We start from the raw sequence: 26412 nt of genomic DNA on the forward strand, positions 1-26412 counted from the left end.
AAAAACCATATTTCCTTTTGTTTTATAAGTAGATTAAGTACTTTTGCGATGTCCTAAAATACATAAAAGTTAGTAAGGAACATAATATTATAATAAAATTGTAGATCACACTGTACACTATAAACGCATGAAAGTGATTTGATTTGATAAATAAATAAAGTCCAAAAGATAATAATCACGGTGACTTTATTTGTTGTAGGGGTAGGTAGTAAATACACCAATATTACTTAATCTGCAAGGCAAGGATGTGAAATAAAATTCTATATTTATTTATTTAACACCTCCTTTTACCTATCTAAATTACTTGATATAAGACATAAACATTAAAAATAAATATTTCAATATTTTTGTTACACTTTTCATTACATAGTAGATTAAAAGTAGATATAAATAACTTAAATAAAATCGGTTTTCAACTTAAAAGCACTTTAGCTCTAGTCACACTTTACTATAAATAAAAATTGAAATGTCAAAAAGTCTTTGTCATTTGTCATTCACAACTGTCATAACAGCGCAGCGCGGTAAAAAAGATATTGTTATTGTAAACATTCAATTTCAAGATAATGTTTTAAATTATATACATTTTCAAAATGAGACGTGGAGATGAAAAGTTCCCAGATAATGGCTTCGAAGCCTGGGGTGGTTATATGCATGCTAAAATTGCCAAATTGGAAGAACAGTTTAGTGCAAGAGCTGGAACAGAGGATATCATAACTAACATTTTTAATGGCGTGAGTATTTATGTAAATGGATTTACTATTCCTTCTGCAGATGAATTAAAAGTTTTGATGACCAAGCATGGAGGTATTTACCACACTTACCAAAGAAGTGACGATTATATCATTGCTTCAAACTTACCTGATACTAAGGTAAAAAATATGTCTCTCGTTAAAGTTGTGAAACCTGAATGGATTACTGACAGTATAGCCTCCAACCGCTTGCTAGATTACAGAGACTATTTACTTTATAAAAACTCCAGAACTCAAAGACAGCTGAACTTTAAAAAAGTTCTAAAAAATGATAATTCTTCTCTTAGTGAAACAAAGAATTTTAATTGTGAGGCTGGAAGTCTATTTCCAAATGAAATACAAAATACATTATTGGGAGAAAATAATTTAGGCGACATAACAATGCATAAAAATGAAACAGAATCTAAACCGATTCCAAATGATCCTTTACCGTCTACATCCAATACGGTTCTGTTAGAAAAAAGTAAAGAAAATAACATTAGTGTGGACTTAAATCAACATAAGCCCAGTACAGTGGCTAAAACAGCAGCAGACCCAAATTTCATTTCAGAATTTTACAATAATTCAAGACTACATCACATCTCACAATTAGGGGCATGTTTTAAACAACATGTTAATGATTTAAGAGAAAATAGTAACTTCTTATTTCCTGCTAGAGAGGATTTAAAAAAATCTATTTTAGCTAAATATGATTATAACAATTTCTCTCAGTTAAAATTCGAGAAAAATAAAGTGATCATGCACATTGATATGGATTGTTTCTTTGTTTCTGTTGGTCTACGAAACAGACCTGACCTTCGTGGGAAACCCATTGCTGTAACTCACTCTAAAGGTGGGCAAGGAAGACCTAAACGGCCAGGTGTTGACAGAAGCACAGAATTTGGTCTGTACAAACAGAAACAAATGAAAAAGCTTGGCATAGCAACTGGAAAGCCAGAAGATGAGATTGTATTTGAGACCAGGGTGGATAACATTACTGATGAGGATGATAAGTATGGTTCCATGAGTGAAATAGCCTCTTGTTCCTATGAAGCTCGAGCTAAAGGCATTAAAAATGGCATGTTTATGGGTGCAGCCCTGCGATTGTGTCCAAATTTGGAAACTATACCCTATGATTTTGATGGATACAAAGAAGTTGCTTATACTTTGTACAATACTATTGCACAGTATACTTTAGATATAGAAGCTGTGTCCTGTGATGAGATGTATGTGGATTGCACTGAGTTACTAGCAGATATGAATGTAAATGTGCAAAGTTTTGCTTCAATGCTGAGGGAGGAAATTAAACGTAAGACAGGATGTCCATGTTCCACTGGATTTGGAGGTAATAGGTTACAAGCCAGACTGGCTACTAAGAAAGCAAAACCAGATGGTCAGTTCTTTCTCACAGAGGATCTGGTTGAAGATTTTATATTTGAAATCAAACTAAGTGATTTACCTGGTGTTGGTAGACAGACCGCACAGAAATTGGAATCATTAGGCCATGTGACATGTGGTTCACTTCAAACTTTAACATTAGCTACACTCAAATGCCAGCTAGGAATTAAGACTGGTGCTCAATTATTTGACCAATGTCGTGGACGGGATCCAACTCCTTTAACTTTCCACACTGTAAGGAAATCAGTCTCTGCAGAAGTAAACTATGGAATAAGATTTGAAAATGAAAATCAGTGTATAGAATTTTTAAAACAATTGTCAGCAGAAGTGCACTCTAGAATGCAGCAATTTAAAGTTATAGGAAAATGTATAACCCTGAAATTGATGGTTAGAGATGAAGAAGCCCCTGTAGAAACTGCCAAGTTCATGGGACATGGTTTTTGCAATGTTATTAATAAATCAACTTCATTGAGCACTGCAACAAACGATGTTGAGATTATAACTAGAGAAGTCATCTCAATTTGCAAGAAACAAAATATAGATCCTAAGGAAATGAGGGGTATTGGAATACAAGTCACAAAGCTTGAACTTATTAATAGTAAACCATCAAAGGGATCGATAAGCAAGTTTTTGACAAATAATAAAGTTGTCAAAAAAGAAACTGAGGTGAAATCGGAACTAAATACTGATTCCAAAATGTTCGAGGTTGCAGAATCCATCAAAAAACCGGTAACCAATGAATCTTACGGTTCTACTTCGCCTAAGAAATCACCAGTTGCTAAAAGAAGGGGTCGGCCGCCAAAAAGCATGAAAACTCAGCTATCCTCTACAAAAAATGCTATGAGCAAATTCCTTCAAGGCCAAAATGTGACAAGAGACTTGCCATATAAAGACCCGATGATAAGAGATGTTCCCAAAGAAGTACCACACAATATAGAACAGCCTAGACCTAAAGGCTTGATAGGACTACCTTGGGACAAAGTTAGGGAACTGCTAAGAGCATGGCTTGAGAGTGGACAGAGCCCACTTCAATGTGATGTTGATATGATTGTTGCTTATTTACAGGAAATGGTAGTTAACAAGAATACAGAAAAGCTATTTGTTTTAATGAATTTTCTAAGAAGAATGACCAAAGAAATTGGACGCAATGATTGGCTAAAAGTATATGATCATGTAACAGAACAAGTACAAAATGCTATGATAGCTGTTTATGGTAAAAGATTGTTTATATCAGATTAATTAAATAAACTGTAATATTTAAAAAAAGGTGCTGTGATAACTATTAAGAAATAAAACCAAGATTTTCATACAATTATTCAATTTATTTTTCATTTTGATACTATTTTCTAGGTCCTATAAAAAGAAAAATAAAAATATGTTACTACATTGTAATTTTGCGTCAAAACAGATTATCACGGTTCTGTAAACTGAGGGCCAGTGCTAGAATTGACTTATGCATTATATTGTTTAAAATTTGGCAGCTACAGAATTAAAAATATTTCTAAATTGAATTAAGAGTCGTAAGGTTAAAAATATTATACAATATTCATTTTAGATAAAATGCTTAGGATACCTACAAGACACAATAGGTATACATCATAATTCGAAATGGCAGTTAGTATCACTTAATGTTAATAAGCACGTTTACAACACCTAATAATATTTCAAAGATAGATGCTGTGTAAGTTGAGAACCATTACGTACAGTAGTAATATGCAAAAATAAGGTTTCGTAATAAATAGTTTAATCTCAGATTCTGTAATCTAAAATTTACTATCACAGTTGCTTATTGCAAACAAAAAATGTAGATTTTCTAGATAATATAATCATGCACAATTTACTCAATAATTTAGTAATAAAATATAAACCATGATTCAGAGTCTTCCTAAGAATTTCAGTTGTATGATAAATTGTATCATTAAAAATATAATTCTGTAAATAAAAATATTCCATTTTAAGCTCAAAGCTTGCGATAATCCTTAAAAACTAAATGCTTTGTGACAACCGTTGACATTTCCTATTATTATAATACTTGCGATATTACTTCTAAAATAATCCACTTGGAGACAACAGAAACGATTTCTTACAAAAAAAAAAAATAACTAAAATCCACATCCGTACATCAAAATGTTAGTAGACGAACAGTAGAACGAAATTATATGAAATGGCATTTCTAGGCAAAAAGTTCGTATGTCAGTTGCACCTCTAGTTTGAAATATTGTACTGCCATGTGTTACGCTTAACAAAATTTAAGATTTATTGACACGATTAAGGAAAGACTGGCCTTTTATCAGTCTTTATTCCTCAAAGAGGTAATTATATGTGTTTTATTTAAGTAGGGTAGTGTTATAGAAATGCAGCCGACATTGTTTTGTTCCGCCGTCTCACGCCGTAGAGTTGGCAGAAATCGAGTGTTTCAACTTGCTGTCTATGATGATTTCGTCTCCTGACCTGATGTTGTAGGAGTACAGCTGCTTCGTGGGGTACCTCATCTCCTCGGGACCCTGAAAAGGCTTCAGAAATAATGTAAACTGTTAATAGTAAACAAAAGCACACCTATGTTAATGCACCTAGGGTTAATATTTGGGCGGTAGGTGGCCAAAAATAGTTTTTATTACAGGTACATAAGATGTACTTTTGACTTCAAAGTTAGCAATGATTTTAGTAAAATGTAGGTATAAAACCACATTACATAAATGTGGTTTTATACAAAATGATGTTGGAGCCATGATTTTTAAGTAAAAAAACAAACAACCAATAACAAAATTAAACCCGTGATATTTTTAGGAACTCAAATTATTTTCCCTTTTTCATGCAAATTAAGTTTCAAAGTAAAATATGAAATTATTATTTTCACCTGAGAATCTCGTAGTTCTTGATCGACGTAGAAGAGTCTCATTTTAGAAGCGGGGAAGCCAGCCATCCGTTCTAGCCGTGTCTTCAGGTCAGATACAGTTCTAAAAACAGTAAAAATATTGTAATTTATCAGCTGAGAGAAGAGAACAGAGAAAATAAGTGTTGTAAGCCGCAAATGCGATTCCCGATTGAATAAGTACCTAGGTATTATTGGGTTTCACGGGAAGTGGCTCCGTAATGTGTTTAAAAAACGCTGCGTGCTTTATAGGTTATAGGTACGATAGGTACTTGCTTGTATCTTTGTAAGTGTACTTACTAAAAAATATATCAAGTCAAATTCGGTAGAAAATACCTGTAAACGTCGACGGTGCGTACTTCGCTGTGGTCGCCACACGTGAAGGTGATTTGTACGCGCTTCTCCGGCCTAAGGTCCACAGACACGAGAGGATCCAGTTTACCATGGACGCCCACCAACTCCCAATATCTGGAAAGTGTTAATAAAGAGCATGAATTATGTAGAATTTCGTAGTTTGACTGTACGGTGAGCGCCTGCAGAACAAATTTTTGAGTGATCTACATATAGGTAGGATAACTTGTTGTTTCTGGTCTAAGTGATGTGTTGTCAACTAGCACCCATGACATAGAAGGAAATCCTAAAGCAGGGCCAGGTACCTACTTAAGTACCTATGTTTTTACCGCATAAAGCGTAAATCCTCATTTCTTACAAATAACTTGGTAATAAAATTCATCCAATAAAGGAACTACAAACAATCTTACAATCGTAAAGTAAAATAAGGTGCGGGAGTGATATTTTGTTTATTCGGTATTCCTAAGTCAACACTAGCAGGTCTCATTAGCATATCTGTATTTAGTCATTTAGGTCAGCACTTCATATTGGCAGAGACCTCGCCTCCACCGTTTGTTATTGAATGAACCTTCAGACTAATCTTTGTAATTTACATGGATGAAGTTGCAGGATTACCTACGCTTATTGGCATATGTATGTGGCGTCTATTAAATAACATCATACTATAGGTAGATTATCTAATTCAATAATAAGTATTTATTCCATAACATGTGGAATAATTAAGTATTTATTTTCAAAAGTCCATAGGTAAGTACGCTAATATCGTTGGCATTTTCTTTCAGTCGACTTTTGAGTAACAAAGCGACTATACCAGGGCTTCCCAAACTATGGGTCAATGGGTCCCAACCCATTGGTGGGTCGCAAGTGAATTCTTAGTGGTCGTTGTCTGTACAAGACGCACACAACCATTCTGTATTCAATGTTTGACATTGGTAACGGTTTAATTTCTTGAAAGTAGCTTCTGAGTTTGAAAACTTGATTTAGATAGGTCGTAGTACAGATAACTTTGTGAACCACTGGACTATACTATAAATAAATATGGTACCGCTAAACTAGGTACCATACTTACCTATCAGGACGGTCAGACTCAGGTTTCTCCATGTAGTATCGAATGAATGCTCTCTCAGCCGCGTCCCTCTCTTCAATTGGTACAGCCCCACCTCCGTTCAGGGTTCTCACGTGCGGCAGCCGAGCTACCAGTAACAACCGTCTCTCGTGCTCCGTGGACTCCACACGGTCCCATAACGGCCAGCCCTGGAAAGTGCAAAGAGAACATTAAGTTAAAAAAATATTTAAAATCGACACAAATATCGAATTGGGTGTGACAGGAGTGGGTCTTTAAAAATATGTAAATAATATAAGTAAAATAATTATTTTCTTCTATTGTATTATATTATGAAATTCTATCTAGCAAGTTATAAGACGCTTATAAAAAGATATTTGGTATTCCTTAAGTATTCACGAAAACAACTATGTAAAATGGATAAAACATTTCACCACATAAATAAAACAATAAAAAACATCATAAACGTCTTTGTATGGAGACGTCTGGAGGTCAAATTGGTTCGAGGTTCGAAAAGTCCTTTCTCAAAGACGTTTTGCTTGCATATTTCTCAGAAATTTTATAGTGAGTCACACAATAAAATGAAATTCATGTTCATTATGGTAAATATGTTATAAAAATAATAAATTACATAATTATAGTAAAAAGTATTAAGAAAAAAATAAAAATAAACAGTAAACTTAGATTGCGTTACAAAAAAAGTTAATAAAAATGGACAAAAAGATATGCCCCGGGTGAGGATCGAACTCACGACCTTAAGATTATGAGACTTACGCGCTGCCTACTGCGCCACCGAGGCCGGTGTTCATGATGCTAAAATAGATATACGCTATATAGAGGACATGTTACATATAGGATACAAACACGTTTTGTATTTTTTTTTTATTAGATATCTTATTGTTGCGCACTTTATCAGTATAGAGTGTACACTGTTTTTTTGCAATCACATATGAAAAGCGATAAGCAACAGATATTATTATGTACTTTTTTATTATTACGTGCCAGTTTTTTTGTACTAAGTGTAATTATATTTTACCCAGGTGTTATAACATAGTTTGACCGTTTAAGCTAAGTACTAGCAGACACTAAAGTAGTTAGGTATCTATATATATAACATTTTAATTTATCAATAACAATAAGTTCCCTATAAAATAATCCCGAAGTCACTCACGACTGTAAAGGATTACGGAATAAAACAAAAAGTCGTAGATTTAAATTGAATAGCTTTTTGTTCATCTCAAGGTTCCGTGAGGATCAAGTTTCCTTGTAGGGCGCGCGGATCGATACGAAGCCATTCGTTGCTATTCCAACGGGTTACGATAATATCTTCATCTAGGTATTTATGACGGATTCATGTCTACTTATGATATGTTCCCAGGCTTTGTGTTTCTAGCCACAGAATCCTGTATGATTGAAAACTTTCTATTTAAATTAATATGTATGTAAGCCAAATCCATCAACAGCAAATTAATGAACTTTACGTGCAAAAACATTAATTAAATCCCGTTTTTTTTACACCCACATAACATCGTATATCTAATTCAAAACTAACATAGTGAAACATCATAGAAAGTGAATACTTCATTACAAAAGTCAAGAGCAAACCTACACAGAAATATGCAAACTATAGTCTGAGATAAGTGCCCTAAAGTTTGAAACGTTATTCCACTAACAATAAAGGCTAAAATGAGTAATAACTCCTAAGGATACACTGCGAACAAAATTAGCTCTAATAGTTAAGGCTTTTGAGTTTAGTTTCTAATATTTTGAACAGTCCTTTGTTCTCCCCTAGCTTAGTATGAGAGATCTTTGAGCGTGCGTTCAACCTCGCTCGCCTGTTTTGCCTAAAAACGGAAGGCGGAATCACCTTTGCATACATCAAGCCCTATGGAGATTACTGTTGCCGCATGTTTTTACCCGACTGCCAAGGAAGGGTTATGTTTTTCGCGCGTATCTTGTATGTATGAGCCTAATATTCTTTATTACCTCATTTCTTCGAAACGGCTTGATGGATTTCGACAATCAGGGTATCGTTGGATTCGTCTTAATTACCCAAGTGTTCTTAGATATGTGACGTAAAACAAAAACCAACATGGCGGCCGTGAGGCGCCCTAGATAGGAGTAAAAAAAAAAATTTTTTTTGTTTGCTACAATATGGGTATCAAATTAAAGAGCTCATCATGAGGATTCCAAAATGGTATATCACTGACATATAGAAAAAAAATACTATGTGCAATTATGTTCTTTATTATCCAAACTAAATACTCGTATAGGTACTACGCGACGCGATTGACTAGCGGTGTCTGAACTTAAAAGTGAAAAGTGATAATAAAAGTACGTCTTAACTAAATTATTTACAATGAATTTATTTATAAATAAAGGACTAGCGACCCGCCCTCGCTTTGCTGAACGTTAAATAAGGAATCTATCTACATAGTCGTTTACATATAGCCCATGCGACGCGTCAACTGTAAAGACCGTTTTTTGTCTAAAACTAGTAGAAATTTTGAAACAGTGTAAAGAGCAAATTTTATCTTCATTTAATGTAGAAAATTAATAGACTATTTAAAAGGATAAGGATTAATACTATTACGGACAAAAACCCCTCACAATAAAAGATCCAAAAAAAATATTAAATAGTCCACACGACGAAAATTCTTTTAAAGAATTAGACCGTTTACGAAATTTGTAAATAGTAAATTTTACTGCCCTTAATCCTTCTTCTTTTTCTAATTCCTTTACTCTCTTTGTGTTACGCAATCAATCTAAAATAACTGGATCGACGTGTGTTATTTTTTTATTATCTTGGTATTGGAAGTAGTTCTCTCGTGTCGCGGGTGAAATCTTGAGAAACACATAGCCGTATTATAACTAACTAAAAAGTGTTAAATAAAAATAAATAAATTTAAAAAATAAAAAAACCCGACTGCATAAAAAACACTTTAAATAAAAACTGAAAATTAAAAAACAAGCTTAGTCTAAAAGTGTAGATAGCAATGTTATTACCACAAAATTAAATAATTTCATAATCAATACACAAAAAATAATAATCTTATGCGAAACATAATTGAGTGTAACAGTCGGGACCCATTAAATAAACTAGACTAAAATCATTCATAATACCCATTAAATAAACTAGACTAAAATCATTCAATATGGGTCCCGACTGTTGCACTCAATTATGTTTCGCATAAGATTATTATTTTTTGTGTATTGATTATGAAATTATTTAATTTTGTGGTAATAACATTGCTATCTACACTTTTAGACTAAGCTTGTTTTTTAATTTTCAGTTTTTATTTAAAGTGTTTTTTATGCAGTCGGGTTTTTTTATTTTTTAAATTTATTTTTACCCTTTTCAACGCAAGGTTACATTTTTAAAACAACTTTGTTTATCTACCGATCGATTAAAACAATACCTACAGATTCAGAAAAAGAGTGAAGTCACTATGCATAATTTTGTTATAAGACAAGGAGCATTTTGTGTACCGTAAAATCTATTTCCGTAAACATTTACTTTGACAAAACAGATGGTGTATTCACTAGAACATTTATGAGTATAAGTAGGTACTGACAAAATTTTGTCTCTTTTAAAGCCATTTAGATACTGGCTAGATCCATAAAGGTCGAACACGAATCAAAGCATACTTATTATTTAAAAAAAGAATCCACCTATCCTGTGACCGTTGCATTTGCAGAATTGACCCCACTCCTCAAATTGGCTGACTAACATCTGACAGGCTGACTACCCACGCGACACGCGGGAGCGTTCACACACGACCGTTAAAAATTTAAACGGTTATAATTTAAGGTTCCGTTCCAATCGGTAACAGCCCCGTTCTGAATCATTGAGTTTACCGTATCGATTGCATTGTGTCAACAGATGTATGTAATAATATATTGAACAACTAATTGATTAAATTGCATTTTATACTGATATCTTGTCAACATTGCTTCACTAATCCCTTTCATAGTTCGTATCAGTCAATATTCTTGTTTTATTCAAGATCATTACGACTATAGATTCTGACGAACATAATTTCTCTATATTCTCAGCAATTCGAGTTGCAATCATAACTTAAAGCAGGTTCTAGGTAATCATAATTTTAATACTTATGCATAATTATTATCTAAATTGCAACGTTGCATAAATTATTATTAATGTAATATTAGTTAAACACCTGTTACTAGTAAATGTATCTAATAAACTAACGGTAGATACTAATCACTAGGCAAACACGTGATTATTAGCCAAACGATTACAAACAGCTATTTAGAATAAATGCTAAAACCAGTTTCATTTACATAAGAAACAGCGCTTATTATGTATATTTCCTTATACATCCTCATTTCGATGTTGATATCAAACAATACGCAACTAACCTAAACTATTCAAACATGTTCAGTAACCATATAAATTAAAAACAAAGGGTCACGATGCACTCAGTAAATAGTCATAAACAGCAGCTTAGTCACGGAATACATTAATAAGTAAATAATAATTAAGTATAACCAGTCTTCGAGATACCGCGATCAAACAGCACCTACCCAAGTACCCACGTAATAAGACAAAGAACTAGGAAATATTTCGTACATACTTAGACTTACATATCGTTGTTAGTACATACATAATAATCCTAGCGTGACGTAAAAGGTGTAAGAAAGAATGAATCATTTCTCGTTTGTGAGTTATGAGTAAAAAGCCTTCATATGGACCGACTTGCGTTAAAAATGCTTTGTTGTTCTTCTATGTTGTAAGATTTAATGTAGGTACTTTAATAACTTACGAGTTCTTCAACTAGTAAGTATCAGAAGTCAAATAAGTAAAGGTCGTCATAATAAGAATGCCAGGGTTGAAATGAAGGACCTTGTGCGCTTGGCAACAATGGCGAGCCACTTCACAAATAGAATAAAAAACAAAGAAACCAGAAATTGCAAAATGGAGGCATTTCTATAAAAGGGAAAGGTATTTTGGAAAGTTAGTCTTGTCTTTCCTCAAATGCCATTCCGTCCTTTGCAGCTGACAATGAACTTGTACATGCTATTTTATTAAACCCATATTTCATCCAGCTCAAGGGCAAAAGGACTCTGACGTCATTTACACCCGCCTACTATGATGCATGAACAGTCTCCAGTCTCTCGTCTGGGCCATTATTACCCCATATTCGAGATGGTAGCTCATAAAAATTCACAATGGTTGCGGACAAAATTTTGCCTAAAAAGCTAAATGCCAAAAATGTTCCAATTTACCTACTTTCAACTTGGCAAATAGTTTTGTAACATCCGCCTACACTCGGAGCTTTGCAACGATAATATTATGGTGCCATAGTGATTAAGGTTATGTTTAGTATATAAAAAACATTAAGGATAGAGGATCGCAATTATTGCGTTTCTTTTGTAAGAATTTCTTTCTTGTAGTTGTTCGGTTGAATTCGTCATATCTTATAGGAGTAGAAAAAATCAATTTATTACTGAGTCTTCCATCACAACTACCGAAAGATCGAACAAATCCGATAGTGGTAACACATTCACCTTTAAGACTGCAGTAAAATCGAATTAGCTGTTACTAAAGGGAAACTACTGCATTGCGTGTGAAGGAAACTACCTAAGTGCCCTTTACAATGTTAATATAAACACTTGAGCAATTGTCTGTGCAATGGACCGGTTTTTATCGATAGCAAGTGATTTTATATACTAGTTTACAAGTCGTTGTTTATCAGCGCTACAGTTTTAATGAGTTCTATCATCAACCATCAACCAAACTATAAAATTATATTGCTTCTCCAAATTACTAGGTTGGTACTGAAAATACATATTTTAAATACAGTATAAAATAAGGAGCCAAGTTCTTGTTCAATTTGACCTCCAAATATATTTTTAATAAGGCCAAAATTGCTTACTTCACCGAACCATTTGTTCGTATCCCTTCCCTTGAGCACAATATTTCCTGTGTACCTATAGGTAGTAAATATATTATATTCTACCCTTGTACTGAACGGATGATACACAAAGGAGTTGGAATACTTAATGTTAAGTGTGGATGATCGAGGGACAGTTGACCTAATATATCAAAGCGCCGTGGAATAATGAATTCATAGGTCACGACTGCGACACGATGGCGACATTAGAATCCTCTATGAAGACACTACCAATGTTTATTTAATAGCTATAAGAAGCATATTAGAATGAACAATTTGACAATAATAAACAAAGACTAACTGACACGAGGAGAGCTTAAGGTGACGTAATATTTGTGCAGTCCATGAGTAAGGGACTTTCAACTTTATTCACACTGGTAGGTACTTGAGAACTTGAGAACACTGAACAGTGAACACGAATGAGAATTCTAATGCATCCCACCTTTTGTGTTGGAGTAGGGGCACTCCAACAAAAGCCAGAATTAATCACGCGACGCCAGACAGGCACGCGAGGAAGATATTGCTACCTAGAGGCTTCGACATAAGTCCGTAAAATATCTCGTCTCTACAGTTCTCAGTCACCCACACAACGAAATTCCTACATTTAATCAAATATCAAGTAATTTTCTGACAATGGCAGTTATGGAAGTAAATCTCCATAACTATGAAGTGTTGCTGCAGGTATAAAACGTCCATATCTTTTATTAACTGGTGTTATAGTGCATTTCACGTTACGGCATCAAGTCAACGGACACGGTATGGAGCAATGCACGTGTTCTGGGTGACCTCGCGTTGACCCAACGACACTCTACGTTCAAAACTATGTATTCAACTGGCGACTTCTGCAGTTAACTTAGATTATATCGAAACGTTTCATCTACATATAGAGATGGTAGATGGTCTGCAGTTCTCAGTATTTGTGTAGGTATTAGAAATTTTGAAGTTCATCTAAATCTAAAGTAAACTCTATTTGAATTGATATTCAAAACCAAATAAATAAAAACACTATCTTCTATCAGGCATAAATCAAATAAATAATGAAATTCAATCAACAAAGTGCATGAATGCGAGGTGACGCGCAGAAGGCGTGGGCAAAATTCAAAGAGTCATTCGACCGTTTAACGGCCCAATATGAATCACTGACTATAGCTTATTGCCCTCACACGTGGCAAGTAATTTTCCAATTTGTCGAAGATCCTATGTCAATAAAACCTCCTTCTTTGTTTGAAGTCGGGTAAACAGCAACATCAAATTGTATTAGGAAAGATGTCGGGCGAGGCGGTGGAAGAAAAATTCAATATTTTCAAGCCCGAAGCAGCTGGCTTTAGTGATATTGCTTGTGCAGTTTTATTTTATTTTCAGAAGTAAAATAAACATGGCTTCACAACTATGGGTTTTCTGTAGCTTGAAAATAGAAATGGAATATTGAAATCCCTATATTATATGTGTGTATTTATTTTCCATTAGTCACGACCTAGATAATCGGTTAAAGTAGTGTGGCTATCGATCGCTATCTGTTTCGTGCAAGCTATGGCTTAGCAGATATGCAAGATATAGGTACTTTTATACGATGACATCATTTTAATACTCGTATGTTTATTGCACCAATTTTTTATCTGATAACCTGGCTTTGTCTTTGTTAGAAATGGTTTTAAAATACAACTTAGTAGTGTTGTTAAATAATAAATCTATATATTTTTTGCAACAGGTAGGTTTAAGCATTTTAGTACCTAATAGGATTGAATGGTGCTTTTCCATGCATAGTACAGTAGTTGACAAACACGAATCAATAAGAAATAAGGTTGAAAACTAAAGGTCAATATTTACAACTTTATCGTTTTATCTCGATAAACTAGATTCCCTTTTTGTTCATAACTAGGTACTTTACTACACAGTATAAGACAAAGACGCTTTTTCTGTTCCAATGTCCGCTTGTATGCTTAAATCTTTAACTACGCCACGGATTTTGATGCAGTTTGTTTTAATAGATAGAGTGATTCGAGTGGAAGGTTTATAAGTATAATATATGCATAATATATCACTATTGCACCCATGCGAAGCTGGGGCAGGTGGCTAGTAAAACATAAAAAAGTGTGAAGACACAGCTAATAAGATGATGGATAATGCCAATATTGCGTCTGATAGCTCTTCAAATGGCTTTTACCAAATGTACTTAGACGATATATTACGGTGTTAGATTACAAAGAGAGTAAGAGAACAAGTCTCCCGAAAGTCCTTGGAGACCAAAGACAATTTTATGACGTCATTGATACAGACTCTATCGATTACTAGGCAAGAGTAATTAAAGGACGCGAAGAACTACAATTCGTCGTATATACGAGTACTAGCGACCAGCCCTAGCTTCGCAAGGGTACAATGGTGAAATATTATGTAGGTATTATACATATAAACCGTCCCCTTGAATCATTCTATCTATTAAAAAAACCGCATCAAAATCCGTTGCGTAATTTTAAAGATTTAAGCATACAAAGAGACATAGGGACAGAAAAAGCGACTTTGTTTAATACTATGTAGAGATAATTTTCAATTTTCTGTAATTAGGGATGAATTTCAAAGAAAATAACTAATACGCACTGTTAATTAGAGGTTATAACTAGCTAGTTTAGTAAAAATTGCGTATATGTTATATGCTTATGTCAGTGTAAATATATCACCAAGTGCGACAAGGACGCCAGGTCAGCTGTTAATGTTAACGACCCGATACTTGACCGTTGAGTTCGATTTATTTTGCGAATGAATCACCCACTACCTTTACCTGCTTTTATTTTCCTTGCATAAACAGCGATCTTTGTAACCGACTTCAATAAAAACATACGTATTCGTCGTTTTGTCCCAACAACTTTATTGATTTATTTGTCGGAACGGAAATCATCTCAATTTGGTGGTGATTTGATTTGTTTTTTGTTGAATGTTGAAGGGAAGTTGGTTCATTACCTGCTTTACGGATGGTAATTTAATTAACTTTAGACTTTAATTTCTATTGAAAAGAACACAAAATCCAGTACAAGCTTTGTTTTCCTTCTTAGAAGCTTTATGCAAAGAGCTACATATTATTATGAAAGTAGATATTCTTCTATTCATATAAAAATAGCTGACATTTTTGTGCCCACGCAGAACCTACAATGTGACGGTTGACATTATTACAATAGATGTTAAGTTCATCGTCTACACATTTCATAATATCCTCTAGAGACTTTCTTGTAAGTAAATATATCGTCGTCACGCCTTTTATCCCCGAAGGGGTAGGCAGAAATGCACGTTATGGCAATTGTAAGTAAATATTTGGATGCATATTAGCAGTAACTTGTAATGGTTTTTCAACAAGATTTGTAGTGTAAAAGTACTAATTCCTAAAACAAATTCTTGTTAGTGATAACCTTTTCTAGCTTCAGAATGGTTAGACAGATTTTCAAGACGACGTGACGTAGGTAATATTTGTTGGATTTTTTCATTACGGTCACGATTGTATAATCGCTGTTACATATTGTAATGTATATACAATTCTTACACATAGGTACATAACACATGGAAATCAAATTCAGTTGCAGTTTACAAACACCTGACAGTTGTTGCTCGCTATATTGCTATTCACTGAATTAATGAGCCGCTTTGTTCCACTTATTACATGAAAACAGAAACAAAAATAAGTCAAGGTATCCATATTTCTTAACAACTCATTATATTACATATCAAAGTATTACTTTGACCATTATGACGTCACAATCGCTCATAAACGCATAAAGCGCGCATTAAAACAAACAGACACACTTTCACATTCTTCGTAGCGTGACGGTCACAAAACATTAATACTCAGTTGATCTCATGGTTAAAGTAACCCTATAACTATGAGCATACGATTCATTTTCCTCTAGTATAGCGTACTATAATCAATTTGCGTAACAAAGGACATGGATGTGCACACAAATAGATTATCATTTGGCTGGTTTTTCGATGTACCAGTTACACAACCTTGAACTTGAATAATACGCTTGATCCGATTGCGGATTTTATTCCATTTTGTTATGATTTCTACTGACGAGAAATTGAAAGTAACGCGACCTTTATGACCACCCATAAAGTAGGTACTTGTTGCTCGAGTCTGTACTGATGTAAACGCGGAAATTTTCCACGAGCAAGCCTATTTTCTGTAAAACTGCATCTGTATTTATTTAACACAACAACAAATTACCAATTGACTTTACTACTCTGTTTATATGGATCATAAAATGTCGAAAGCCGTAGACGAATGCAAGGCTAACGCTCCTATACAATCTGTTAGCTCCCGAGCAGACCCGTGAGCGCAGACGTGACGAAATTATATGCGTGCCCGCTGTAGTGATCGGTGATATTAGCTAAGGTTGCACAACCGGGCGTCAAGTAGGTCGCCACTATATCTGGAAGACCTTCACCCGCATTACGCCAGGCCTCTGTTCCCGAGGGACGTTACACGGATAATTTAGAACTACAACAGTCTTCAACACTTTGCACGTTACCGTCCAACATCAAAATTAGATCGCTTATCGCTGACTCGTTCAGATTACAACTTGGCGGCGTTAAAACGTGTTGGCGAACTGACAGATTACGCACTGCCAAGTGCATTTTGCGGCTTAGAGAGTGCAATTAAAATAAAACAACTACAGTTTTACGAATAAACTGCACAATCGTTTGTGTATCCCTTATAAATTAGCTATCAATCAACATCATACACTACTGTAAGTCACGTCTATACAAATTCTTTGTACTAAGTATGCTTAGAATACCGTACATAACACAGTTCCGGCCGTGTGCATAATCCTGTACGCGAGGTCAGTATTTGCAAACATTATAGTCTGTGTGCATCGACTACACAATGAGTTTAACAGGTGTCGAGTTGAACTCACCTGTACCCGCAAACTCTTGAGAGCAGGAAACTGTGCCAGTCGATCCACCTCGTCCCACGTCGCTAAGCCCGTGTTGTTGAGGTTTAGGAAGCGGAGGTGTCTGGAATATCAATCACATCGCTAATGTGACGCCGCAGAAATAAACACTATTTAAATTCTGAAGATCAATAGGCCAATGGCAATTGGCAACATATGTTGCCTTAATGGGGTCATATTGATAACAAATTAGTTATTGTATTGTGTAATAATATTCACTTACGGGAAGGCATCGTGGCTCTTCTTATTTCCATTATCATCACTACATTTGTCACACGGGTCTGGCGCTAGTGTTGCTATTGGGCAGTCGTTGACCAACAGGGTTTCCAAATTCGGGAAGGCGTAACCTAGTTTTGAGATCTCCCGCCAACTGCTGACATGGTTCCCGGAGAAGTGGAGTTTCTTTAGCTGCTCATGAACGGGCTCTGTGACATCAACGTTGAGTCGTGAACACGCCTCACATTGAGCTTCCTTATCAACCTCTTGTCCGGAGAAGTCCACATAGGAGTACTCGTTTAGGCTCAAATGCAACTCCTCCAGAGCTGGTAGAGCTTTGAGTAACGCGTGGACGCTCGGCCAACCGACGTATGTGGAGTTCAGAATGAGGTGGCTCAGACTGTCCCAACGTGGCTGTAACGTCAGTGCCGCCTGGATCTGAGCCGACAGACGGTTGAAGCTCAAGTTGAGAAACCGAACTCGTGGTGTCTGCTCCAGTATTGCTAAAACCTATAAGCAAAACTACATGTCAGTGTACATTATTAAGGAGTGAACGTAACACTGCGGAAATATCTGATATTACAAATAATTGGTATAGATTGTCGTAACTGTGGGAAAGGTGTGTTTATTGCAAGCTTGTTTGCTGTAATAGCTGACAAGGAGGTTGTCCGTAAAAGAGACAGTGATGCACTGAGAAATAACAATTTTCGCTTTTTAACTTACTTCATCCCACTCGGTGAGTTTGTTATTGGCTAGATCGAGCTCGACCACATCCGCACATTTATCTGCGAGAGCACGGGCATCTCCGGCGCAGTCGATCTCGCAGTCGTTAAGCACCAGTAGCGTGGGTACACTCAGCCGAGGGGAGCGCTTGGGCACAAATATTGCTACGGGCATGTCATCTATTGGAGCATTCACTTCGCCCTTCGCACCATATTTCCGCTCTAGAGCTTCTAGCAGCGACGGCATGTTGGCTTTCCCCTATGGTTCGTGTTTCTTTATACCTATAAAGAGAGAAAAATAAACTCATTATATAATTAATTGGATATACCTATACTTGTAAAACTAATCACAAATAAATAGTTTAATACTTCATACGCTGCTAAATATCGTATCATTGAACAGCGCACGATAAGCGTTATTTCATTGCCAATGGGTCAACCAATAAGCAATGTGATATTGGAAAGGCAGCCCATAAAAACCAATTAACTATGTGGCAATAGTCTATCTATACAATACAGTGTTGTTGATTGACAATTAATGAAGAACTTGACGAATAATTATAATCACATGGCGGTAATACACGTACAATAGACGATAAAGCTATCAAAGTTTTAATTTTACATAAATTAATTGGTTAATATGAACGAGTGGCGTTTCCTTCTCGGTTGAACTCATGCGCAACTGGCTAAATAAATATACAGCGCGTAAAGCAATAAACCAACAGACCGGAATATTTGCTCAAGGATCTGTATGAGTAGGTTCATAAATATTATTTCAGGAATCAAATTGATGGAGTATCTTTGAGACGTATTATTGTTCAATGAAAAGTACATACAAACATGAATTTTAGCAACCCACATTTTTATGGTAGATATTATGAAAAGTGTTACACATGGTGTTATCTTAATGGATGTTCATATTACATTACCAACATTACACATAGTCCTAATGACCTATATTTTATTCTTGGTTTACATTTATTTTAACGAATGAGCGTTACAATTAACAAGAGGTCTTCGATCGATCGAGATTCGTGATACCGTACAATAAAAACTAGCTATATTTAGCTTGTATGTTTTATAGGGCTATTCAGTAGTAATATTGTAGTTTTGTTTACGACTCGTTTTGGTACTTCTTATTCATTCATGCGTAGTATTGAAGGTTTACCGAGACCGGTACTGATATCAGTGATTGCGTTTTAGCTTTTTAGTAATCTCGGTAAAGCAGTGAAATAAGGCAAAATTACGATGATGAAATCTAGTTAGTAGTTAATTATTGCATTGCGGTTCCGCAGTCCGCTACCTCATTGTTGTTGCAAAATAATGAAAAGAAAATTCCAACGTCAGTATCTTTTACTTATTTAACGATAATTAGAGGATAAATAATAAATCTCAATTCCATAGTGTCTATAATATGAAGGATATTGAATTTCATTGTCTCGATCAAGACCATCGATATCGATACAAGCTTGAACTTGCTCAAGTCACTTTAGCTTGGATTTAATTTAAATTGTTCACCACCACTATTGCAAGAAAATGCTTTAAACAATATTAGAAGGGATGTTGCTCAATATTAAGTAGCCGAGCTGAGTTGAGCTGTTCCGAGACTTCGTGACTCGTGACTGCTGCAGCCAAGGTCGAGTTCAAATGTGCATTCAAACATAATTAGTGCCTTGTCTCAGAATATAGCTGATGCTGATTGCAACGACAATATGCATGGAAGTAAAACGGACCATTAGATTCGAGAATAACTTGGAATTTAATGTCCAGCAATCAAACTTTTATAAGTATTGCGTTTTTGTTTGCGTGCTGATGTCATCAACGTTTATGTACACGACACGGGTAAACCCCAAATGAGCTCCGAAAATTATAAGTTAATAAAAAGTGACCTTATCAAAATAAAGGGACACGCGATTGAGTATTGTGTTGTAATGATTAGCATTGCATTCAATTCAAGTACAACTCGATTATCGTAAGTAATATTCTGTGGACTGTCCGCTATAAAACTGTCAGTGGAACGTAGTAAGAACATAAAGTCAAGGCTAATAGAATTTAGTCACCTTATGCGCCGACACTAGTGTGTAGTGAGAAACGTTTCTACCACGTCCCGGCTATATTTTCCGCAGGGGATTTGTAGCTTACCGGGCACTGTTTGCAATTTTGGTTCAGAAGAAAAATTTGGAATACAGGACAGGCGACATTTTTCTCTCACTCTAATTATACCTATCATGAATTAATAATGAATGCACTAGGTAACATCGCTGCGTTTACTCGCGTGCATAAAATAGGAATCTTTGTTGAATATTAAAATAAAACATGACATCAGACAGCCGTAAATTGCTATAACCACGCATTACGTACGACATAAATCCCGTTCTACATTTCCAATGCGCGTATAATGCTGTTGCGAGCTGCTGTTGGCTAACTGACGTTCAATGATTGTGCAAATCATCATGAACATCGCGGATATGTAATGTGATAGTAAATTAAAACGTGCATTACGTGGAGCCTAACCTTTTTCATTGACTGGCAGTCGGTATAAAAAAATACTGCGCGCTACGACGGAAACCTTGGGTCGAGGAAGATATATAAAGTGAAACTAGTAATTAATCAAATGGTTATTGAATATTACTTTATTACTCGTTACTGGACTACCGAAGTGCGTGCGTCGCCACCTATCCTTATATACAGTAACGTAAAAAAATATAAATTCCCTGGTATTGGAAGTGTACATCAACCCACAAAGTTGGGCTTTTATCTTTAGATGGATGCAGTTTTCAAGATCTTCCTGTACCGGTTTTAAGCATCTACTGGTGGTGACACAAATGACTGCACCTATCTTCTTGGGTTGTTTCGTAAGAAATTGAGTACAAAACCATGAATTATGTCCAGTCAGCCACAAAATATCGTGAATGAATTCCGAAGAAGGCAATAAAAATGTTATCAACCTCGTTTATTAGCTACCTTAACTAGTTTTAAATTCAATATCCCTTTCGAATTCCGGAACTGACCGTGTCACGGCATACATTACTAACGCGTTTGGAGTCGTGCTCATAGAAATACATTTCCTTTGGAGTTTGTGACTTTGTCTTCTATCTACCATCCTTCAATCATGGGTTTTGGACTTGTATGATTGCATTGTCCACCGTATTAAGGTTAAGCCATTCCGCTCTAGTTACTATTTACATAACGTGAAACAATTAGGTATCATCTTCGCACATACGTTTGTACATACACATTTCGACGTATTTGCTCAAATTTTCAGAAAAATCCGAAGCGTGTCGATTTCTCAGTGATTGTTTTTACCAAAGGAGTTAAATCGAAGAAACAAGATTTGTTATTTGTGTAAACCCTTCGTGTAAGTCTAGTATTATTCCACACAAACAGATGCTACGTTTTAATATTATATTTCTAGTCCATAATACGATTACAGTAAGGTTATTCAGAAAGCGAGAGTTAGGTACCAAGGCTGGAACACAAGTTATCGCGATTTTGCACAACGTATTAAATTCAATTGTGTTTAACAATACATCACACATTTTGGTGTAAATGAAACAGTAATTTAATGTGTATCATTCAATATTAACACAATCTTTAGTATCTATTAGCAGGACAGGTTGTTGATGTGATGAGATAACTAATAGTTATAGAGACAAAGCACCATACATCCTGCTTGAAACAATGAGACTAATAAAATTAATGGTGTACGTCCAACAGAACGAATAGAAATAATTGTTTATTCTTAAATAACTTGTTATGGCATGATACGTTTCAATTGATATTTCATGTCTTCTACAAAACAAGCCACATTTATTGATGCTTTCATATTTAAAGCTTCGCGTGTCAGAGATAGATAAGTCCATGTTATTTGCAGTTCTTTAGGTACCTAAATATCGATCGATTTAGCTATTACGATGAGTAACGTTTTAATTAAAAATGTTAAGTATAGCTTTTCATGGTGCAAAGCTATTAACTGTAGTGAGGTAATTTATGTACTAGCTTGAAGAAGTTGTTGGTTCAAAGCTTAGCATTTAATTTACACTCAATAGAACGATAGATTCATTTGAATTGGTTTATTTTATTTACTGTCTCGATCAGCTTTGCTGCAGATTAGACAAACAGCCATCTCATGTTATGTGCATTTCTTGGCTGGGATTGCTCACAAACAAACAAAAGAACGCAGACGTTGAGGTTTCCTTTGTGGTATAAATGAGAATTCATCTACAGGGTGGCCACCCCGGCGGGCACAGGCGTCGCGACGGTAAGGGCGGCGAACTTAACGTCTCGACTCTACTCACTTACTCAGTCTACCCATACATTGGCTAAACCACTTTGTTTAATGTCCAACTGTTGCTTAAAATGTCTGGATTGGAAAAACCTTCGTCTGATTAGGTACTTTAAAAGTGTGACCGACCATTAGGATATTGACTTTAACGTACAAAGACTTTTAAGGACTTTGGTCACACTTTGCTTTTTTTCATGGGCGCGTAAAATTCAAAACTGAATTGATATGAACTACTGTATGTGCTCTGGGCTATCCAATACAATTTAGGAAGGTCACTAACCATACAATTCTGTGTAAAACATATTCATGAACAAGTGCGAATAACAATGGATATAAAATTAATCGCTTTGCAAAAACTACAAAAATTGTTGGGGCGTAATTGTTTGATGCCCAAACGCGTTCACGTGTTCCTTGCGTGTGTTGACAAGGTTCAGTTTAACAAAAAAATAATTGTGAATCTCACGACAAAAAACTGCGCAGTTGTTTTTGCGCAGTGATGTTCAACTTCAAATCATAGAAGTAATTTGTAAATAGTTGACTGGAAAATGAACACGTTTTTCCTTTAGCAGTTACGTTTTGTTTACTTTTGTTCCACTCACAGAGTTATTGTTTGTTTTGTCTCTGTGTCGATGTGGTTACTGCATCGTTTATTTAATTTTATTAACTATGAAGAAATATCAATAGATTCTCTATTTGTCATAAGAAGATAACAATTAGGTACAATATTATACACGTGTATATTATCATTAAGACTTTCTAGATTTATCATTATGATTACACCAATATCTTTACATTTAGTATCTACTTAGTTAACAAAAAAAAGGAAGAATCTGGGACATTTGGATCACGTTAAGAGCACTTCAAGTCTATATTCAAAAGAGTCTCAAAGATGCGAGCCTGTGAGCAAATTGGGGAACATAAAACCTTTAGAAATGGGACCAAATATACCAAACTGTATCTTAAAAAAATACACGTTCAGTAAAGTAAAGTTAGTAAAGTTTATGCTTAGAATTCTTTGGTTGAAGTTAATGTTGTTACGCGGATGTTTGAAGGTCACAAGAGTAGAGATAAACAGTGAAATACGTGGGCGGCATAACACGTGCGACGCCGAACACATTACTGATTAGAACCACCACATTCATACTCGTAGGTATTACCTTGTTTACAGTACATAGAATACCTAGGCACCAACTTCTTTGATAACGCTAGCTCTTGAATTTGGTATGATAAGTAACAAGCGGAATATCTTTTGAGACTGGCTTGAAACTGCGTAATATTTTGTTTAATCGTTGCTATTTCTATTTGTAGTTGTACAAAGGTCACTTATGGTTATTTATTATCGATTTTATTAAGTATAATCGGTTCTAATTTTATCATTCAATTTACTATGAAAAACGGTTTTTTGTTGATTATTCCGGTAGATTATTGATTAGATTGCACGTGGCGGATTGGAGAGGGTGCCACAATGCCACAAAGGGTAAAGTGGTTGTAAGTAGTAAAGGGATAAAACTTGAAAGACCAAAAACAAGTCACAATAAAAATCTGATTCTATTTAAGTAATAAGTTTTGTGGCCTTGTGCATAGCTAAGTAATGTAGGCTAGGTATAGAAACCTTAGAATAACAGTATGCAATGTTTAACTGTATAGTGTTTCTAATATAAAACATCTGTTAAATTAGTTTTATCTAATTCGCATGACGATCGCAAGGACGGCAGCTCACTATTTCTGAACGCGATGTTGCAATGCGCGGGAATTTTACGTCTTTGTCGTGCGATTATGGTGAAGTCAAGATTAAAAAAAATAATAAAAACGGAATTTGTTCCATTCTATTTGAAAATCAACGGATCTGCCGTGTATTCTACTAGACAAAATTTGCACAACGCGAATATCGTATTTTGGAAATAATTTCGATAACTATTCCGATTTGATTCCGATCCGAAAAAAAATACAAACAATAGTTAACTACTTAGGTACCTATGATTTGAAATATAAAGGAAAAGTATAATTCGTATACTTATTTTATGCTTATTCCTCTGAATACTTATAGTTTTAACTACAAACAACGCTAACACGTTTTCCCATATGGAGCAACAAAGAAATGCCTAAGCAATAGTAATGAAGACACTTGTTACGGAATCGTTTCCATTATCATAATGTGGATTACTCAATAACAAGGACTAAAATGTTCATTGAAAACAATTTGGACGTGTTCACGTTTCAGGAAGTAGATTGCACGCGTATAGAATTAAATAGGTCACGGTCGAAATCGATAACACCAATGCTGGCTCTATGTAGCTCAGTGCACAGAAAAAAATATTTTTAGCAAGTTTCAAAAAAAGAATTGAATTTTCTTTTTTTACAGAAGGGCTAGAGTAACCATCCACTATATTAGGGGTAGTTTATAATGTCGATATTTTTTTGCATTAATTAAATTATTTTACAAATTGTTTATATTTTAAAATGTTCTTATACAGCCAATAACTTGGATTGCGTATTTTATCACCTAGCCAAGTTACCTAGAACAAGGAAGTTGTTTGTACACAGCGCCATAGAGCTAACTCCGGTTTGTTGAATAAGTAGGTACCTACTTAGACGCTTATAAATTATAATTGGGTATGTAAATGAGATTAGTGTTTATTTACTTACATAAAGAAAATAAAGACCAATCTACTTACGAGTAGGTACTCACCTAATCTTGAGGATAAGTAAGTAGGCTCGATTTCGAAACTCGTTTCGTTTTCACTACAATGCCACTAACTCGTAACAATTTGAGCTCGGTAAAATACTTTCCAATAAGATTTAAACTTACTACATTTATAAAAATACTTATTGAAAACTGACCTTTTTCCACACTTCTATAAACAAAGACTTTTACTGCACTTTTCTTCACAATTAATTTTCAAAAAAAATTACTCAATAACCATAAACACATTGGAATTCACTATAATTTTTAAAAATGGATGAATCAGCTGTTCACATGTTTTTCAGATGCGCCTTGAAGGGATTTCCATACGATCCTCCAAACGCACTGAAATAAAATGACAAGAGAATGTTTACATCAATACGTTGCACAGACGCAATGCCTGTTTCAACGCACACTACTATCAGTTTGTGTACATACAACCGCGAAATATCGACTGACAGAACAAGAGTGGGGATGAAAGAGGTCAATGACGTTCGGAGTTGCGGTGATGTAGGACAAGGATGGAGATGTTTTAACGAAAGAAAGAGCGAGATGAAAATACAACAAAACTCTGAGATGTTACACTAGTATTCTATTCAATGTGTGAATTATATGACTAAGATTAGGACAAAAGAAAATGTACACAATAATTACACCTAATGTTAAAAGATATGTAAGTTGAGATCAAGAAAGTTTATCCAAAATTATAGTGCTTATAAAAATGGAGTTATAATTACAATTAATTTCTTACCTTTTATTTTAAAAATGTGATAGTAATTATAAATATGAGTTCTAAAATATTTGGGCGATGTTTATTTTTACATTTTACAATGTTTTCTACACAGCAGAAGGACTGAATGTCAAATAAATGTCTTCAGAAAAACTTAAAAACATAATTTTAACCAGCCAGTATCATTAAAATTATCAATATAGGAGTCAAATAAAATTAGGCATTGAAATTCGTAAAAGAAGACACTAAATAATTGTATATGTGTATTGCGTGTGATTCAGGTTATTTATATTTGTTAGTAAAACCAATTGAATTTTATCGGAACACACATTTTTTTAGTATTATTTGCAACATCTCTATTACTTGTGTTCCATCCTTTGCACAAATCAAATCTTTGACATCACATGTCTTCAAATACGTGATCCTGATGCTTAAAATGTTGTATTTGATACCGTTACCTGTCTTTTGACATTTGTCAATATTTAACTGTCAATGTCTGAATGTCAATA

The 26412-nt window shown here is 34.9% G+C and overlaps 2 protein-coding genes and 1 non-coding gene across 10 annotated transcripts; 1 reads left to right on the forward strand and 2 right to left on the reverse strand.

Annotated features, from left to right (window-relative positions):
* Nucleotides 1-501: 501 nt before the first annotated feature.
* Nucleotides 502-3444, forward strand: LOC118267460 (DNA repair protein REV1). Its single transcript, XM_035581474.2, has one exon. The coding sequence runs from the start codon at nucleotides 591-593 to the stop codon at nucleotides 3363-3365; it is 2775 nt and encodes a 924-aa protein (XP_035437367.2). The 5' UTR covers nucleotides 502-590; the 3' UTR covers nucleotides 3366-3444.
* LOC118267462 (tubulin-specific chaperone cofactor E-like protein) lies at nucleotides 3428-26058 on the reverse strand. Of its 8 annotated transcripts, none has more exons than XM_050694007.1 (9): nucleotides 25925-26058; nucleotides 25180-25518; nucleotides 18207-18487; nucleotides 17491-17993; nucleotides 17232-17331; nucleotides 6419-6603; nucleotides 5335-5466; nucleotides 4984-5083; nucleotides 3428-4639 (listed from the first exon to the last, which is right to left on the reverse strand). In XM_050694007.1, exons 3-9 carry the CDS (start codon nucleotides 18450-18452, stop codon nucleotides 4511-4513), a joined length of 1395 nt encoding a protein of 464 aa, XP_050549964.1. In that variant the 5' UTR covers nucleotides 18453-18487; nucleotides 25180-25518; nucleotides 25925-26058; the 3' UTR covers nucleotides 3428-4510. The 8 variants fall into 8 exon arrangements, with proteins under 8 accessions (XP_050549964.1, XP_050549967.1, XP_050549965.1 ...); XM_050694010.1 differs by having other exon boundaries at nucleotides 3428-4630; nucleotides 25332-25518; nucleotides 25925-26057; XM_050694008.1 differs by lacking the exon at nucleotides 25925-26058 and having other exon boundaries at nucleotides 25166-25609.
* On the reverse strand, nucleotides 7139-7211 carry Trnam-cau (transfer RNA methionine (anticodon CAU)). Its single transcript has one exon. It is a non-coding gene; the product is annotated as a tRNA-Met (tRNA).
* Nucleotides 26059-26412: the final 354 nt, after the last annotated feature.

Source organism: Spodoptera frugiperda, chromosome 6, assembly GCF_023101765.2.
Source record: "Spodoptera frugiperda isolate SF20-4 chromosome 6, AGI-APGP_CSIRO_Sfru_2.0, whole genome shotgun sequence".
Lineage (NCBI taxonomy): Eukaryota > Metazoa > Arthropoda > Insecta > Lepidoptera > Noctuidae > Spodoptera > Spodoptera frugiperda.

Excerpts from the sequence above, each read along its gene's own strand:
- LOC118267460 (XM_035581474.2), top strand. The coding sequence starts at position 591 with ATGAGACGTGGAGATGAAAAGTTCCCAGATAATGGCTTCGAAGCCTGG.
- LOC118267462 (XM_050694007.1), bottom strand. The coding sequence starts at position 18,452 with ATGCCGTCGCTGCTAGAAGCTCTAGAGCGGAAATATGGTGCGAAGGGC. Across the intron at positions 17,994-18,206 it reads AACTCACCGAGTGGGATGAA|GTTTTAGCAATACTGGAGCA; the intron begins GTAAGTTAAAAA and ends TTTTGCTTATAG. Across the intron at positions 5,467-6,418 it reads GAGTCTGACCGTCCTGATAG|ATATTGGGAGTTGGTGGGCG; the intron begins GTAAGTATGGTA and ends AACACTTTCCAG.